General features: G+C 38.9%; 1 protein-coding gene and 1 pseudogene across 2 annotated transcripts in view; both read left to right on the forward strand.

Annotated features, from left to right (window-relative positions):
• The window catches only part of L (zinc finger protein Lobe), a 69,281-nt gene that overhangs the window by 6,591 nt on the left and 43,335 nt on the right, over positions 1–19,355 (forward strand). The window contains exons 1-2 of one of the 2 annotated variants that reach the window (XM_069503831.1): positions 8,423–8,516; positions 14,547–14,582. In XM_069503831.1, the coding sequence (XP_069359932.1) occupies positions 14,564–14,582 (19 nt within the window). In that variant the 5' untranslated portion in view covers positions 8,423–8,516; positions 14,547–14,563. Of the gene's footprint in view, positions 1–8,422; positions 8,517–14,546; positions 14,583–19,355 lie in introns of those variants that run through there. The other variant, XM_034979852.2, reaches the window with a different exon arrangement.
• Positions 11,336–12,870, forward strand: LOC138403598 (uncharacterized; annotated as a pseudogene).

Genomic DNA, 19,355 nt, shown 5'->3' on the forward strand with positions numbered 1-19,355 from the left:
GATCAGGAGCACGATCGACGATTTACGTGCTCTTGGAGGCGTTACAGTGAAATACCGCTAACCTTTTAACACCGGGCTTGTACTGAGAATTTAGTAACAAAAGAAACTCAATACGTAGCTATTTTTGGCCCGACCTGGGAACATTATACATATTATACAACGTAGAATAGACTCGATATAAGTATGGTGCTGGAGAAGAATGTTGAGACTATCTTGGAACGAATTCCACCAACAAGCCGAAATTTTCGAAGAATACATTAAGTGAGCCTCTATAATGATAACGAAATAACGATTACGATTAAGTACGGATTTATTTTTGGAATCGCTAACAGTAAGCTTGAGGTGCTAGCTGTACAAATATAAATGAAAATTAGTGAAATGTTAAACTTTCATAAGCTATGTTTGGTGGTGTAAATGCCTCCTGCAAACTTAGCAAAACAACAATGACAATAATGTTGGTCGGCAAAGGATTTTGGCGTGGTACGTGGGTAACTAAATGCCGATGTTCGATGGACGGGAGGGTACGATCGAAGTTCCCTGAGATTCCGTTCGGTGCTGAGGCTCGCCCGCCGACACTGCGTTGCATACCTGCGCTGAGTTGACAATTCTGAATTGTTCGCAAACTTGACGCCTTTGTGGTGTTTGTACCCTTAACAATAGCAAATGTATCTATTGCTAAACGGATACCGTTATATTCGTATATCAACTATAGGTAGGTAGGCACAATATCGTGTGTGAATTCAACTAGGTAATCACAAACATTTCTATGAAGAGTATGAAGTCATTAGCGCATCCGAATTCCTAACGCAAAAAACAGTGACGGTTCTGATGTTATACACTTGTTAGTTCTTAACTTCCTATTGATACTATATACTTTTTATGATGCCTGCGACTTCATTAGCGTGGATTTTTTTTAAATGTTCACCTGTGATTTTCCAAATAGGTACAAAGTAGGTACCTAGCCGTCTCCGGCATGCAAGCTCTCTGCAAACGATCCCAAACTATCCGGCTTGTTGGAAAGTCCGGAGCACCGCAGCGACGTAAGCTCTCTTTCTGTGTTCTATCCTTTATAATGGAGAGTGCTCTGAAGAGCATTTTGACCTTATTCCACCCTCCTTTTTCTACAACCGCACCGCGCGCCACCGTAAGCAATTTCACCCTCACCACCTGGGTATCTGGTGTACTTCGACCGTCCGTTGTGCTAGATCCGTCTTTCCACGCACGTGCAAACCGTGGAACCATCTCCTTTCGGCGGTGTTCCCACTAGATTATAATGTGGGTTTATTTAAGGGGCGGACCAACAAATACCTGAAAGGCCGGCAACGCATCGGCATTTCCTCTGGTGCTGCAAATGTTCATGGGCGGCGGTAATCACTTAACATCAGGTGACCCGCCTGCTCGTTTGCTCGCTATTTCTATTTAAAAAAAGATAATAAATGTGCGCACGATTTCGTTCTTGTGGATTTAGGTTTTTGAAAATCTCGTAGCGTGCATTCCGAGCATATCAAATATAATGCTGCTATTTGTGGTAAAACTTAAATAACTGTAACAACTCTCGGCAGAACTTACAAAATGATAAATTTGATGTAAATAATCGTGTAAATAATAATAAAGGCGCGACTCGAGTCCGACCCCGGCTGATCCCAGGTGGCGCGGCCGCAGCGTTTGGAATTATCACATAGTGGGGGGCGATACATTCGTCACAGGCCCAGCAGCCATTAGCGTTTAGATATTATCGACACCCGTTGGGGATGACCGCGACCTAAGCGCCGCTCTACCAATGCTTCATTACTGAAAGTGTTTGTTTGCAGTTGAATTATACACCGTTAATGATGGTGAGAGAAATAGTCCATGCTGTACAATAAATGTAGGTACTACGAAACTATTTGGAACCATGAGTCTTAGGAGTCTACGTCAGGTTGTTTTCCGTTACCTACATACATTGGACCTAATTGCACAAATTAGGTAGGTATATACATTATACATACATATTGTATTCTGGTAAAATAAGGTGTAGTTGGCTTCACCGTTCCACGTGTTCATAATATGCGTGTCATAAAATTCGTTATGCCAAATCTTACATGGCGATTAGCTGTTATTGTTGTTTACTTTATCTTAATTGTTAATTACTTTATCTCTGACTACAGGGCGGATACGATAGACAACGATTCGAGTCTGCCTGATCTTTATGGTGTTCAACATTTATTTTCTGAAACTATCTTCACGTATTTCACCTACAGATGTACCTATAATAGATTGCCCCGACATGCCATCAATGATTTCACCTATGGCATCAAGCGACTAAGCGATCCTAAAATATCATGTATAGGAGCCAATAATAAAAGATCTAGATCAAATCATAGTACAAAACCACAATAGCGATGAGATTGTAATCCTATAACAACTAAGTAGTGCAAGAATTACTTATACAAGAATTCTAGTTGTAGAATTCAAACTAAGTTCCTACAACTTAGGTTGAAACTTATAAAAATGTTGACGTGACCTGTCTCAATCCGGAACATAGGTTAGAAAATAACTAAATAAAGTATAGAAAGTTATGATTAAAATAGCTTAAAAATTAATCCTCTCTGTAGGAGGTTACTTTTTACTTTCTTGCCTCCCTCTCCCCTGCGGTCCCAGGTGGCGTCGCTCCGGCCACAGTTCCTTCCGTCCTCAGGGAATTCCCGACCCGTGTACACACATCTGCACAACACTCACACATATACGACTGGTATGTGTAACAAAATGCTTGGAAACGTGGAAAAAGGAACCTATTCCCATGACATTTGCACTAAATGATATTGTCTAGCACATAGCTACTTTTAGTCGCTTGGTTTCTCCGTAATCTCCTATATTGTTGAAGTTTATTGTTTAGACTTTCGCGAGTCAAATTTTTATTCGGGTCATACGTTGCCGTGATCTTATTACGTAGGTAGACTTACCGTTTGGTTAGTTGTGATTCGTTTGCTATTCATGTACCTACTTGCATAATTTATCTATGGTTGTCACAAAAACTACAACTAGATACTTACTATTTATACCCACTTTACACCCTACAATTAAATAAGGTGCCTAAGAGTATACCTACCTACCTAGCTAGCGTAGCGTATCTAATGCTAAAACATATTTTGTTAATTTAAAAAATATATACCGCAAAGAGGTACCTACTTTTAAATGATTTAAAAATGTCTGAATAAATTAAGTGCGTGTGAAAAGTCAACACGTGATGTAATTATTATAATTTTTATAAATTACCTATTTTATAACCCAGGCCTACAAGGTGCAATAGAATGATATCACATTAATATAATGTAATAAAAGTAAACAGTCTCTTTCACCTATATTGGTTTCTGTTTATATCCGTGTAACTTTATGGTACTGATGGGCTACGTGTAGTACGTACCTTTAGTATGCGACAGGTCGAGATGGCAATGGGGGAGGGAACGCCCCGCACACCTGCATAACCCTCACGCTAACCCTGTGCGGGCGAGTGCGGGTGTGCGGGCGTCTTCCCGCCTCATACCCCGATTGCCATTTCAACCTGTCGCAGACAATAGATACTAATATTTATTAGAACTGATTATTTGATGCAGGACGCATATGGCCGCGACTTCGTCTGCGTAAATACTATAGGTTTTTTAAATCCCGCTGGAATTCTTTTCCGGGGTAAAAAGTAGCGTTTATGTGCTAAGTTCGGGTTTTTGTTGTCTTAATTCTAAATTTCCGCCAAATCTGTTCAATCATTGTGTGTGGTGAAAGAATATGGGACGATTTTTTCCAAATTCATTCACAATTTATAATAATACATACCGGTAACCCATTTTCGCAAAATGTTCGCAAAGTACTATATTGCCTTACTAGCCTTTTATGTAATATTTACCTATAACCCCTCTTTCCATTGATGAAAACCGTATAAAAATCCGTACAGTAATTTTTGAGATTAGACCGAACATACACGAACTCACTCGGCAGGGAACTTTAATTATTGTAGTAATAATATAACTAAATCTACAATGTTCCCGAGTTTTTATCAGTCTGTTTGTTTTATGACCAAACTCTACTAAACTGTTCATTTTACAAGGCTATTACTGTTATAAGCACTCTGTTAAAAAAATCGGGGAATAGGTAGTACTGATAGGTACCTACACCCTATACTACCTTTCTTGACCGTACTTGCTCATGCAATATACAAGGTAGGAAAATCAACCAGCTCAGCTATCAGCCCTATGGTCCACGGAAAAGAGACGCACGTTTTTTTCCTAAAATAATGTTGCCCATGTTTTAAATAATATTTAGATAGATCATGTGCTGAAATAACATAACTGCAGGATTTTATAGCTAGAGAGCTGGTGGCAATGTCGAGAGGTATATTACTAATTCGGTGTTCTAAAACAAGTAATAATGAAAAAAGTATTAAAAATTGTCGACAAAATACAAATCAAACACTCACGTGTTTGATTTGTCGAAAATCGATTTGTTTAACTCAAAGAAATGACTTAAAACTTGATGTAAAAAAATATTTATCTAACCATTGACTCGCTCCTGCAGAAAGCAATAATCCTTACGCCCAGAATGTTGAATTCTAATGATAAATTTGCAAAATGTTAAGTCCCAAAATGTTGATTTCACAAAACCTTGAATGAAATTCCAATAAAAATCCCAAAATATTGAATTTTCACCACGTTTTTCCTTGATGTTATAACTAATTCTCAAATTTTAACTCCATACACATACTAAAACATATCGTGCACACATATATTCACACACACACACACACACACACACACACACACACACACACACACACACACACACACACACACACACACACACACACACACACACACACACACACACACACACACACACACACACACACACACACACACACATACACATACACATACACACACAAACACACACACACGATACTTTGGTAAATGGATTTTAGTAGGGTGCTTACTATAGATTTGATAATGTAATCGGTAGCTCGTTTGATATTGAATCCGGACCAATCTTTGAGTATGTAGCTAATGCAGGCGGCGCAGTAAACGAAACGCATATCTGATTCGCACCCCGATAGCGTCGCTGAGAAGTTTCCTTCCTCAGTTTGTAGTGCTTTTACACCTGAAAAGGTAACAAATAATTTAAAGGGTTTCAAAAACTCGACTGCAGTTTACACTGCATAATGTTTGGGACATTAAATGAACAAGAAATATATAAAATACTAGCTTATGCTCGCGACTTCGTCAGCGTGGACTACACAAATTTCCCGGAAACCGGCATGCCTGAGAGTTCTCCATAATGTTCTCAAAGGTGTGTGAAGTCTACAAATCCGCACATGGCCAGCGTGGTAGACTACGGGCAAAACCCTTATCACTCACACTATCGCGATTAAAAAAATCGTGCCTTTTGCCTTGCTATTGGATCCTACTTTAATTTTAAGACATCATCATCCTCTTTCTCATCAACCGATAGCTTCGCAACCTGCTGAGCTACGTTGGTTATTACACTGGTTCTTCTACGGATCTTCGGATCTTCTCATTTCTGATTTGATCACGTGTAGAGAAACTCCAAGCACAGCTCTCTCCATCGCCCGCTGAGTGACTGATCTTTCTTATGTGGCCTATTTTAGTGACCATGTATCTAGGATGGCAGTAGCATGACCATACTGTTTGTGGTAGAAAATTTGGTTGATGTCCTTTGCCGCTAGCTCCGTAGCTAATATGAGCTGCGTCATGCGGCCGTGCAGCCCGTGATTAATGTAGCCTCGTGGGACTCCCGAACTGATTGCTGCCGCCTCTCCTGGGCGCCGCATTCGCATTCCGCACTGCATACTCTTATGTATGCGCTATTAATATTTGTGGCAATGGACAGGCCACATAGTTCGAAAAACCGATAGAAATTGGGGCTCAAGGCGGACATCAAATGAGTCGCAGGGAGCCACCTGAATCCAGTGGCGTGTGGAAGTCCCTACAGGATACCTATGTCCAGCGGTGGTCATATCTATCGGTTATTGATGATTAATATTTTGTTAGCTATAGGCGGTAGCGGAAGCTCCTGGTTCTTCCACAACCAACTGTCTTCTATTCGCGGGTCCGTGGTTCGATTCATGGACATGCACCTCTAACTTTTCAGAGTTCGAGGGAGATGTTCGAGGGAGAGAGAGAGAGAGAGAGAGAGATTTTCGTTTCAAGCAAATAAATATTAATCACTTGCTTTAACCGGTGAAGGAAAACATCGTGAGGAAATTCTGTATGTCTGAGAGTTCTCCATATTATTCTCAAAGGTGTATGAAGTCTACCATTCCGCAGTTGGTCAGCTTACTAGACAATGGCCCTAACTCTTCTCATTCTGAGAGCGGTGGTTTAAAATGATGATAAGGACGCTAATATTATTTGCACAGATCAACAAACTTCGTTGACCTTATATTTTGGACTGCCTCGTTGTTCTATTGGCTAGCTTGTTTGGCTGCAGATCATGAGGTCCCGGATCGGGCCAAGACTGGTAGTTCTGTTAAAAAAAACAGTAACAGGGCGGGTTACTAGGTACTATAGGTAAGTAATAAATCCCCTTTGCTGGAATTAGGAAGTTGGCGGTATTATTACCTACGTAGATAAGACTAGAATCTCAAATCTTTATCAGTTAGCAGAACAAAATAAAATATTCTACACTTGCTTGTCTGGATTAGGATAATGTCGCCCTCTCCCACTACTACAGCGTGCGGGACTTGGTACTCCTGCGGGACTTGAAACACTCAAGTCCCACGGGAAATTATTGTCTTGGCTTGGTGTCATCCTACTAGAACTGGTCCATAGACTTATTATATTACGTGATCAGATCACAGAGAGTTATAACTTGTCACCGAATAAAAAAAATTAATCGAAACATTCTGAGAGTGATCGGATCATGGAGCGAGACCAATAATTAATCTATGGATCGGATATTATGATTTTTTATTTGTTTGAGTTTGATAGCATTCTGTTACTGTTGTAACAATTTTTCTACACGTGTAGGTAAAAAGATGAAAATGTCATTGATCGTAATAATGCAACGGTAATATAACATTGTATGCGAAAGTTTTAATGGTATTTTGTATTCGTATGAAAGTTGTGATTTTTATTATTCAGTGAAATCTAACTATTTTTCATAAAGCGAATTTTTCGATCATTGAGAATTGTAAATGTTCGTTTTCATTGCAATATTATATAGCTTAGTTTATGTTATTTTATTGTGGTATTGACAGATAAAAATAGTTAATAAAATGGTTAATTTCACATTATAACTTAGGTTTACAGTAACACAAAGGGATTGGAGCCTTCTTTTAGGAGAACTACTCCTGTGTCAAGACCTTATGTGATATGGTTTATTCCTCCAATATGCAGTGATAGCAACCTATGCACTTGATCGCTAACCATAAAAGTTTCTCAGAATCGGTAATAAGTATACATTTTTTATATGTGAAGGTAATATCGGCATCAGTCAGCGCGGAATAACACCTCAGCCTGAATGGATCCGTGAAAGGTAGTGCCCCTTGGGGGCAGTATGCTCAAGGCGGCAGAAAATTAACGTGCTCCCGCGGGAAATCTACCGGCAGCCTTACCGCGCGGCCACGAATATGAGGCTTCAATCGAAACCGCTATGCCACATGACTGAACGATAGCGATAGGTTTTTGGTCCTGTTACAGTTACCGACAGACAGGTAAATATAAGAGCTCTGGACAATGGAGTTGGAGAGGATGCATCTGCGCATAGTTGTATATATTCTTTGCAATTTTTTAAGTTTAGTAATCAGCTCGCTTGTTCAGGTCTCCTTGTCTATTCCTGTCCATTCGCTTTTCCATTCTAAATATGCTCCATAGATACCAGTTGCCAATCGCCCTAGGGCCACTACCAGTTTTTATTTTGTAGAATTCTACCTTCATAGCTCCCTCGACAATTGGCACGCGAAGAAAATACCGGAGTTTCCACTATAATGCCAGGACCTTCTTCTAGTTCCCTCCATTTTGTAGACAATATTCTATACCGCGTTTTCGTGGATTTCTGTTCTCTGTTGGCTACCTTGTATGTTTTTCTAAAAACTGAAACTATGTTGTCTAGCTACACTTCTACATACTTTATGTATTCCTTCCTTCCTGGTCCTGCGTAGTCACCTTGGATTTTAAATTGTATAGTTTCTAGCCATCGTCTTCCATTGCATACAGACGCCTCTTGATAGTTGACACCTTTAAAAAAATATAGACGAGCGCTTGGCTGTATTCAGAATTGCTGGCAAGTGATGATGCAGATGATAAAGATGGAGCGCGCTTGTCTAGAAAATGTATATTCACTCTTGACTTGAAGGCATCCATATTAAAATTGGAGGGAAAACTGATGGCGGAAGGGCGTTCCATATCCTAGCGGTTCGAAATAGAAATGAGGAGCTAAATCGCTTTACACGCATACACGTGTCCGCGGAATTTTGACTACGCATGGGTGCAGACCTTGGCGATCCCTTGCAGTTCGATAGCAAAAAGGTAAAGGAGGAAATGTGATGTTCATAATAATATGACTACGTTCGTAGCAAATTCGCTTGCAGCGCAAGTTTCGTGGCCCTCGCGAAGTGCCTTCGCCCGCGCCCACTCCGTTGGGATGTGCTTAATATCTCCGCTATCCCGGTGACGTGCACCTGCGATATACTTGGGGCTTCAGCCTTTATTTAGTTCAATCGCAGTATATTAGCTTTTGTCTGTGGTTTCGTCTGCGTGGACGTTTTCTAAATATTCCACCTACTGTTTTTGCGGGATAAAAACCATGCATCAGGATTTTTTGTTCTCTCTAGGTGCCTTTCATCAAGATCGGTTCAGCGATTGAAACGTAAAAAGTTGTGCATGGCAGCAGTCTAGCAGAGCAGAAATAAATTCATACCATTTACTGAGTCTGATCGTGCTTCTTATAAGCATCCATTTAACATAAAGCTGACCTTATCTTGAGGCAGTTTTGTACTCGTATGTCTTGTTTTCGTCAGAACTATACTTGATTTCATCGGAATGGAGCAAGCTAAGTACCTACTTCTTCGACGGTCTACACAGCCACGCGCGAATCTGAAGAACTGGCAAGCTCTGAAGTCTAACCGTTTCGCGTCTTGTTCTCCGATTTTAAATTTTTGTTACCGTGTCAAAGGGAATGTGTAGCGCATTTACACTGACAGAAACAAGCCTTTAGTCTCGCTCGACTCACGGCGAGATTCGGATGTGCGAGCTCTAACTACAAATTAGACTATCCAATTAAGGTTGCCAATAATAATGATGGTGAGCCCTGTAGCAACCTGTCTTTGGGTACTGCCTTGATATGGTTCCACGTGAGTCCCACTCTTTTAAAGTCTGCCTCTATGGATCTCCTCCAGGTGTTGGTGGGTCGACCAGGTCTCCGTCGACCGACAGGCTGCCATTGGAATGCAACTTGAGCAGTGTTTCCTTCCTCTCTTCGAAAAATATACCCGACCCATTGCCATTGCCTCAGAGCTATTTCCTTGTATACCGGCATGTTCCAATAATCGTATTTAATCATAAAGCGTGCGTGTTCCAGTAACACTTACGCAGATTAATTCCCCAGCAAGCTTGTCGAGCGCGAGCTTACTAATTCACAAGATCCAATCGCGGCACAGAGGCGCCTATTGTCATCAATTTTGCATGGCCCTCAGTGTCTGCCTTCTATAACATAATGTCAATGAAAGATATACTTTGTCACTTTTAGATAACGAAAGTTTTCGTGTGGCTCTAGGTCTCAGATTGGGAACACCACTGTGCCATCAGCACAGATGTCCGTGTGGAAAAGAGGTTGATAAATTTGGAATCCACGGACTCTCTTGCCAAAGGAGCTCCGGTAGGCTGTTTAGGCATGGCTCTCTTAACGATACAATTAAAAGAGCTCTTGCCACCATAAATATTCCTGCGCTCATTGAGCCGGCAGGGATTAGTCGGGATGATGGCAAGAGACCTGATGGATTGACGCTGGTTCCCTGGGAACGGGGACGGGCGCTAATGTGGGACGCAACTTGCGTTGACACATTGGCCCCGTGTCATATCAGGAAGACAGCATCAAGACCGGGAGCCGCAGCAGAAACAGCTGAAAACGGCAAGCGGCGCAAGTATGCCTCTCTTATAGAGAGTTACATTTTTGTGCCGTTTGCCGTGGAGACCCTGGGGCCATGGAGTCTTAGTGCTAAAAATTTTTTACGAGACATTTCACCGCGATTAATAGCCTCAACTGGTGACAGAAGGGCTGGCTCATTTTTTGCGCAGCGGATCAGCCTGGCTGTCCAGCGCGGAAATGCAGCCAGTATTCTTGGCACCATTCCACGCGGTCATGATTCATATAGTAATTAGATAAGGCTAGCTTTAAGTTTTATTGTATTAAAAAAAAAAAAAAAAAATGAAAGATATTATTACGGCTGACTCTTCTTACGCCATATTAGTATCCTAATTAGAAGTCTATGGAAGTGTAAATGCAACTATTTTACTTAGGTAATATACAGGGTGGAAAAAAATTATGGACAGAAAAAAAATGTGAAAATGAAATAGTGAACAGTTCTAGAACTGTTGTTAAAGAATGAATAATGTTGATTAAAGAACTTGTGTACTAAATATAAAATTTTATGGATATCTTGTGCGACAGACGAGTGTAAGACCTAAGGTTTCTTTGGAGAAATGTCTTTAACATTGACTGTATCGACTAATGGAGTAAAATAGCGCGTGTTAATTTATTGAATTTTTAGCTGGTTCGATTCCCGGGGGAGACAAGCGAATTTTAGAAAATCTTTAAATGCAATTTTGTTTGTTTTTACGAGTATAAATAAGACAGTGTTTCCCGTGAGTAAAATGATCTAACTTGAGGATTTTTAAGGTAGTTCCCCTGGAGGGCCCATACTTTTTTCCACTCTGTATAGGACAGGTACCTTAATAAGTATAAAATACTTTCTGGGATGTTGTTAGGTACTTAATTGTTATTGAAGAAGTGAAAAAATTGAGATAATAAAACTGATATACGTTTTTTATTTTATTTCGTTGGCTATAGTGAATGCGATCTCGATTGTAGGAGATGCAGTCTAAGATAGAAGCAGATGAACACGAGGAGGTACACCGTACATGTAGCAATTTTAAATTAAATCCATACTTAGGCGCCTTATGGGTTTCTACGCTACATCCGAATCGCTTGACGGTAGGGTAATAACATGGTGGTAACTAGCCATGACCGAAGTCTCTCATTAGACCAGACTAGACAACTTAGAAATTGTAAACTTACTAATCCGTGCGAAAATCGAACTCGTTAATGATAGTTCAACTCAGTTGTGCGCGCGGCCCTATGTGTGCGTGGGCTTGTAAATATACAACTTTCATTCGTGTGGCAGTGACGCGGCAGTCGTCGTCCGAGCAAGACGTGTTCTTATCGCTTTTTCTTACGGGTACAGTCGTTTACGAAAATGTCTAGTTCTTCACGGAGAAAATGTTTAAGGAGTCAGGTAAATATTTTTTAATTTTAAATTTAGATGTAATTAATATTTATTATGATTCTTTATACGAAAAAAAATATCCTTGTTGACGTTTACATATTATTGTTTTAGACTCGAGAAACCATTGCTAAGGTATATGAATTTCTGAAAAAAGATGCGAGAGATATATCGGAACTTGTAAGTGATCCAGTTTGCAGTGCAAGTCCAATTTTAATATCGAAATTAAGTGAACATTTAAATAGCGTACGGAAAAGAACAGCAATGGCAGTGGGGGTATCAGAGAGAACAATTACTAATATATTGGCTGAAGGAAAAGAATCTGACTCAAAATATAAATCTCCGCATAAAGACCGTAAAAAACGTTTAACGAAGTTAGAATTAGACAACTTTAACGTTGATGTTATACGTTCCACTATTCAAAATTACCATTTAGAACATCACGAGTTACCTACCTTGCTAAAGTTGAAAAGAATATTTCAAGATAAACTTAACTACGATGGAAGTATTTCGACTCTGCGTACAGCTTTGTTAAAGTTGGGATTTTCCTACCTAAAAAATTTACTCAGATACCGTCAAGAAAATCGGTGTATCGTATATACAGATGAGAGCTACATCTTAACTAATCATGTGCAAAACAAAGGATGGGGTAATAAAGATGGACCACATTTAAAGAGAAACCTGTCGAAAGGACAAAGAATAATCATTGTGCATGCTGGTTCAGAACAAGGTTTCGTACCTAACGCACATTGACATACAAAGCAAATAGTGTTTCTGGTGATTACCACTCTAACATGAACGCAGAAAACTATGAAAAGTGGCTAAAAGAACGTCTAGTACCGAATCTTCCACCTAACTCTGTGATTGTGCTTGATAATGCCTCATACCATAACGTTCAAAATGACAGAGCCCCAAATTGCAATTCCAAAAAAATAGAAATGCAGAGATGGCTGACAGAAAAAAATATAGCTTTTAATCAAGATATGAAAAAAATTGAACTGTATGATTTGATTAGAAAAAATAAAGAAAAATATATCTGTTACAAGATTGACGACATACTTCAGCCATATGGCATAAAAGTTCTTCGATTGCCACCATATCATCCTGAACTAAACCCCATAGAAAATGTGTGGGGAATTTTAAAAAATTATATTGCTTCGCATAATGTCGACCAAAATGTGACGGAAATAATGAAACTCATAAATGAACGTTTAAGTCAAATTGATGAAGGGATGTGGGGTAATACTTGTCGACATGTACAAAAGAAAGAAGAAGAATACTATAGACATTTTGACATGGAGTCAGAAATCATAATTAACCTTGGTGAGAGCAGCGAATCTGAAAATTCATCATTTGATTTTTCAAATAGCGATTCAGAATAATGTTCAATAAATAAACATTAAATAAATTACGAAATAACTGTTTTTTTAAAAACCCGTATATAACCCGTAAATAACTGTATTTGTATTTGTACCCAACTGTACCTCTTGTCACGCACACAGAGTCACTGTATATGTACAAGGTTTACCCACACATAGGGCCGCGCGCACAACTGAGTTGAACTATCTATACCTTCCACTTATAAGGACAGAGCGCAGAACAACGAGATCCTGTACAACCTATTTTTTAAAATAATCCAAAAAGACATACCTCCGTACTCAGTATCTATCTCATATCTAGTTAGCTAGGTTTTTCAGGACATCCCATATGTAGTTAACATTTAAAATGTCCTGAAATCCTAAAATACGTACCTATAGGTAATAAGCATTAATAATAAGGATAAGCATTTCCAATGTAACTTAATTTATTATTACTTTGTAACTACAATTTTGGTACATGAAAAATAAAAATAAAATAAATAAATAATACTCTAAACTAATTCGTAATGGTTTTAGACAACCTGCGGGCACGGAGGTGTGTGGGTGTCGGTACAGTTATTCAGAAAAGTCTGTCAAACTATCAAATTGGACTTGGTAAAAGTTTAAACAGGATCACCCTGAGTGAGAATTTAAAACAAGGGGAAATTGTCTCCGTACTACCAATGCTCGCAAGTGGATTAGAGGTCCCAGCCGCAGGCAACCTCCAGTCGTAACTCTGGACTTCGGTTTTTGCCACTCTCTTAACTATGTGTGCCCTTTTAGATTATGGTAAACTATTTTTTTATCAGGAGATTTTTACGTTACAAAATGTGCGTGTAGAGCGATCTCTATGTCTTATCTCTCACTATATTAGGTATAGGTATCTCTATCTTCTAAGCAAGCGCACCTCACCTTAGGTTGCATCATGACCTACTATTTGGTGAGATTATATACCACCTATAGACGTCTTAAAGCCGGACAACCCCGATCGCCAAGCTTAGGCAGTCTGTGGATTGCAGTCAAGCGCATTGCTAAGTATATAGTTTTAAAAAAACCCTATTGTAATTTATACCTACTCTACACAGACAGCCCCCCTAGGCCTAGCATGAAAATTGATGACTATCACGTTGCTGCAATTACAATTGCTGTGAATAGCTAAAATGGAATTATTGCTGCCACTTGCATTTTAGCCAATAGTGAGAGTATCAAAAAGTCAAAGCTTATTGCGGTCGTCACACTGTAGCTACAGCGTAGGCTTTCTGTGATGACTAGACTATATCTAGGGGTTGCATTCTTGAGAGGGGGTCTTGTCACTAACCAGAAGAGTTGTAGACTGTTGTTGACATCATAACTGGTTAGGTAGGTACTAATAGTCCTACTCTAACAGTTGGTAGTTAGTTATTGACAATCATATTGAGGTTAAAGAATTTTATTCTCAAATGAAGTTTGAGATTAAAAAATTTAGAATTAAAAAATACACCAACACGAGAAATCATGCGTAACATAAATTAGCTATTAATCCACTAAATAATATCGTTAGGAATAGCGGAGAACATTTTATAATTTACTTAATAATATTATATTTATTTTAGCGATAAGGCCGCCTATTGTACATGCTATCTTTGTTATATGTCTATTGTTGTTTGTTATGGTGTACAATAAAGCATACTTTACTTTACTTTTACTTTATATTGTTTCAGATATCAAGTCCGAAAGTATGGATAGCTTCGAGTCAGGTAAGCCAAGTTTTACTTAAAATTCGGTACCTATTGATTGGTACATAAGTTCCTCATTTTTTGCGTAGATAGGTAGTTTCCTCGATACATTTTAAAAATACACGAAATATTTAAAGTTATGAATAACGCCTTAAGCTCATTTCATTTCACACTATGGGATATCTTATAGTCCGGTCAATATTGACGCCAATCAAAGCATTGGCGGTCAATATTGGGAACGCCAATATTGACTGGACTATAATAATTTATATGCCGTAGTTTGAAATAAGCTTAAAAATTTAAAATACTCTGTAGTATAATAGTCGGTGACAGCAGGACATGGAGTGGTGTTAACGTAGCCCTAGAGCCTCCTTTCGGACTCCCCGAAGCAATACTGGCGAAAAGATAAAATGAATATAAACTTGACTCGCAGATATGCCGCTCAAAGGAATTATAGTATCTCTCTTGACGACACTAAAATGTGGTGCGTCTAACACGCAGTTTGCTCAAGTACTAAAGCTTGGCATCTCGAGGGGCTCGTGGTATCCGTTGAATTACTCGTTTCTTGATTATATTTGACACATTATTATTATGTACCTACGTAATTGCACGAGTTATGCGTTATTTTCAACAGCCAAAAATAACATATTTACGGCCGAAATAAATAATAAATAAATAATCAATCTATCCGCAGTTTATCGATAAGTTAATTTAAAAAAAGTTACAGTTATTGACAAATAACAGTGATGCTAAGAACCCATCGACAGATTACAGATAGGATTAATTATTATTATTAATTTTGGATTACATCCATTTGTATTTACAATATAAATGGCTTTTACTTATATTAAATATTTATTTTTTTGAAAATTGGAGCGCCCGCTCTAGGACGTTGCCAATTCGTTTACATGGACGGGCTGCCCTGGACTTAGCTATAGAAAAATATTTACATAGAGAATGTTAGATTTGTGATTTACTTATTACAAATAACTAAAATATATTATTAAAAGGAGTCCCTTTAGGCAAGGTTCCGAAGATACTGGCAGCGTTCCCCCTTTGAATAGCTAGGCTAATTCTTTGTCCGAGGTAGCTGCCAGCTCTTCGGTCTCCTGTGATGTCGACTAACCTTTTTGCTATTTCCTTAAAAAGTCTTATAGCGCCAGGACCCCACGGACCAAGGGTCTCGACACCGAATGGGACAAATTCATATTCGGAGCCTAGCTATTCAAAGGGGGAACGCTGCCAGTATCTTCGGAACCTTGCCTAAAGGGACTCCTTTTAATAATATATTTTAGTTATAATATTATATTTTTTAAGGTTTTAGTTTTAGTTTAAATTTTTAAGATGTTCACTTTTAGATTAGTATCCTTTAGCTTATTAATTATAATTAAACTTATTACAAAATCGGAATCGGAAAGACATGTGATGCATAGACACCTAGTTGAAGTTGAACCCCAAATAGTTGAAGTTTTTGCTATGCAATTTCAAAGTGTATAGAATCAAATCTCAGTATCTATCCAAACAATAAAAATAAAAAGAATATAAGTGTATCCTGTATTCTACTCTCTGTAATTTTGTTAACAATAAAGTTGTTTAAATTTAATTAATTAAATTCTTTCCAATATCTTACTAACCTATAGAAAAAACGATTAATATATGTAATTAAATATCCATTTGATATGTTGGAAGTCCTGAACTGTGACTTTATATAGGTTGTAGGATGTAAGCGTCGAGACCAGGTCGCGGTGTTAACGCAGCCCTGGAGGCTGCTTTTCAAGTTCCCCTAGCAATACTGCCGAAAAGATAAAATGAACATAAACTTGAACAGCAGATATCCCGCTCGGAGGAATTGTTGTTTCTCTCCAGACGACACTAAACCTGCTACGACTAGCACGCAGTTTGCCCAAACACTAGTTTCGCATCTCCAAAGCCTCCAGCCATGACCTCAATCATATCGCTCATATTATATACTTGAAGCGGTGATTAAGACGTCTCGTCGGTGTCCTATTCGGGGGGGGATTAAATTGTGGTCATGAACTAATTTATAATATTATAAATAGGATTTTCAATTTTGAAAATAAGATAACTATATCTAGTGGGGTATCATATGAAAGGTCTTCACCTGCGCCTGCACCAAGCATTGCTTTAATGGCGAAGAAAAACATCTTAAGCAAACCTGCATGACTAAGAGTTCTCCATAATGTTCGAAAAGTGAGTGGAGTCTGCCAATCAGTACTGGACCAATGTAGCAGACTATAACTTAAACCGTTCTGATTCTGAAGAGCCGTGCTCAGTAGTGAACTGGCTATGGGTTAATCACGATTAGTGTAGACTTCATTTATCAGAGTTAAAAGTTTTGCAAAAAAATAAAACAAAAATTACCATTCAAATAATTTACGTACCTAAGTATAGGCTGACTTTTCAATTGCCAGATAAACTGTCGAATAAAGACAGATGTCGTACACAAAAAACCTCAAATTCATTCCTCAAGTAAGTACCTACTTAATCAGATTTATCACTAAAATCAAAGACTACATAGTACATACAAGTTACAACAGTAAGAGGTTTTCTGAAAAGCGTCAAAAGAGGAAAATGCTATGCTAAAATTGCATTGCGGGTACCGGGAGTCCGTCCTGGAACTTACAATTAAAACGGACGCCTCAAATTGTCGTACATCGTTCGTCACTTAGTGTGCGTTGACCGAAGTACGATACTTACCATATATATTACGGGTTCCCGGTTCGGAAATATAAAACTCTTCGATCTTAGGAAAGAGAAAGATTTAGATAGGTAAATATAGTTGTTGCATTTCACGAAGGCGAGTGGCTCATGCTTGTGTGAAAGTCGTATATGTATAAGTAAGGTACAGTAAATATGTGTGCGTTTGCGAGCGCTTGCTCGCGACTGATTGGTCCGACATGCACGCACACTTACGCAATGATCGTGTGTACGACGTCACCACAAGTAAAGTTCACTCGCCTTCGTGAATTGCAAGAAATGTATGTATGTAGAAATCATAAACCGAGCATAATAGAGCATAATAGCATAATAAATGTAGATTTTCCTGATTGTCTTAATGGCCTAAGAGCTATCGCGTGCCAGACCTTCCTTATTTTATAAAAGCTGAAAGTTTATCTGCGTTTTGACCCCAACACACAGGGACGAACGTTTATTTTGATGTTTGTTTGGATCATGTGGCTTTGGGAGATAACAGGTAACATAGGGTGTAAAAAATCACGCCCATCCGTTATTTCGTTGCGGCGCGATTGAAATTAAAAAAAATATGAAAAAACATTAATTTAATAAAACAGTTTTGTCAAATTTAAACATTTTCTGATGGTACCCACACAAGGTAGCCCTCTGTCGTGGGTACCTATATAAATGCAAACCAACAAACAAACACCCTTCCGCATTTATAATGATATCAATCACGACAATTTAAACTCTTACTAAAATAGATTCTATTAACCTAAAATCTATACCTAATAATAATCCACTCTCGTCTCTCACGGAAATAATATTATTGACATCTCGATTTCCAAGGTATAATAATAAATATCCAATCCTAAAATAAAGCGACAGTTTGACTTTTATTAGCCTAAATAGTAACACGGTTCTGCAATCAGGTGCAGTTTAAAATGTGCATTTGCGATGTGGCGCGGCGCCACGGGCGCAGGGCGCGGACAGAAATGCATTTTCAATAATTGAGGGTCAGACAGGGTGGTGGAGGCGCATTAAAATGTGCTCGCTAAACTTTCCGATCGTCACCGACTACGACTCGCCCGGACCCCGGATCAAACCATTGCTCGCCGCCGTAAACCGACGGGATCGTTCTTTAGAACGAAACAGCAGGCGGCACTGGGTTGTTAGGTACCGCAGCAACCGGTTCTGCTTGGAAAATTGATCAATTCGATATGCTGCAATTTTCTTCCTCTCCTATATATAAAAAAGTTTGTTAGTCTCACAAAAACTCGAGTACGGCAGAACCGATTTGCCTAATTTTCATCTTGAAATATCTGTAAGTCCTGGTTTTTAAAGAAGGTTTAAAAGGTGAGAAAAATTCACCAGAAAAAAAGACGGTTCCCGTCCCGCGAGACGCGGACGAAGTCGCAGGCAACAGCTAGAAATATATAGATTTATATATTATGCTTATTGCGTGAATTGTTGATTTGGTAATCTATAGGTATACTTTTTTTATGGATTGCGCCTGTTACAGTCACAACTAATCCGGCCAACACTGTATTTTAATCTAAACATATCATTATCTTTTTGACTGAAAAATATCGTTTAGAAATAGTTTTAAATATGAGTCCCCTGGCTCCACGCAGTCTCATCAGCTGCTCTACTATTAGAGTGTTTTTCACTGTAAACATCCATAGACTAGCTGATAAGACTGTGATTGCACCTAGCAACACGTTTTCTGTTAATATTATGGGTCGATCAGTGAAGAGGCTCTTTTCTCAGACTTTTTTTTAAAGTACATAATATGTCACAAGCATCACGCACAACAGACGGAAACGTTTAAGTGCGGAAACCAGCCCAGAGAGAAGAAGAAGAAGAAGATGTCACAAGCATGCGATGACGTCTTCAGGCGAGTTGAGGCGCCATATTCGTTCTGAAAACTCTGTGTTCTGACTTCTGACCGCATGCCGGCCGCGACGTTGACGGAAATGGCTGTAACGGTACTTAGGTAGGTATATGTTCAAAAATGTGGAGTAATTCTTAATTCAACCCCCTGCATGAATTAATGAAAATTGAAAGCATTAGATAGCAGGCATTAAGTACTTTACGGAA

The sequence above is a fragment of the Maniola hyperantus genome, chromosome 2 (assembly GCF_902806685.2).
Source record: "Maniola hyperantus chromosome 2, iAphHyp1.2, whole genome shotgun sequence".
In the NCBI taxonomy this organism is placed as follows: Eukaryota; Metazoa; Arthropoda; class Insecta; order Lepidoptera; family Nymphalidae; genus Maniola; species Maniola hyperantus.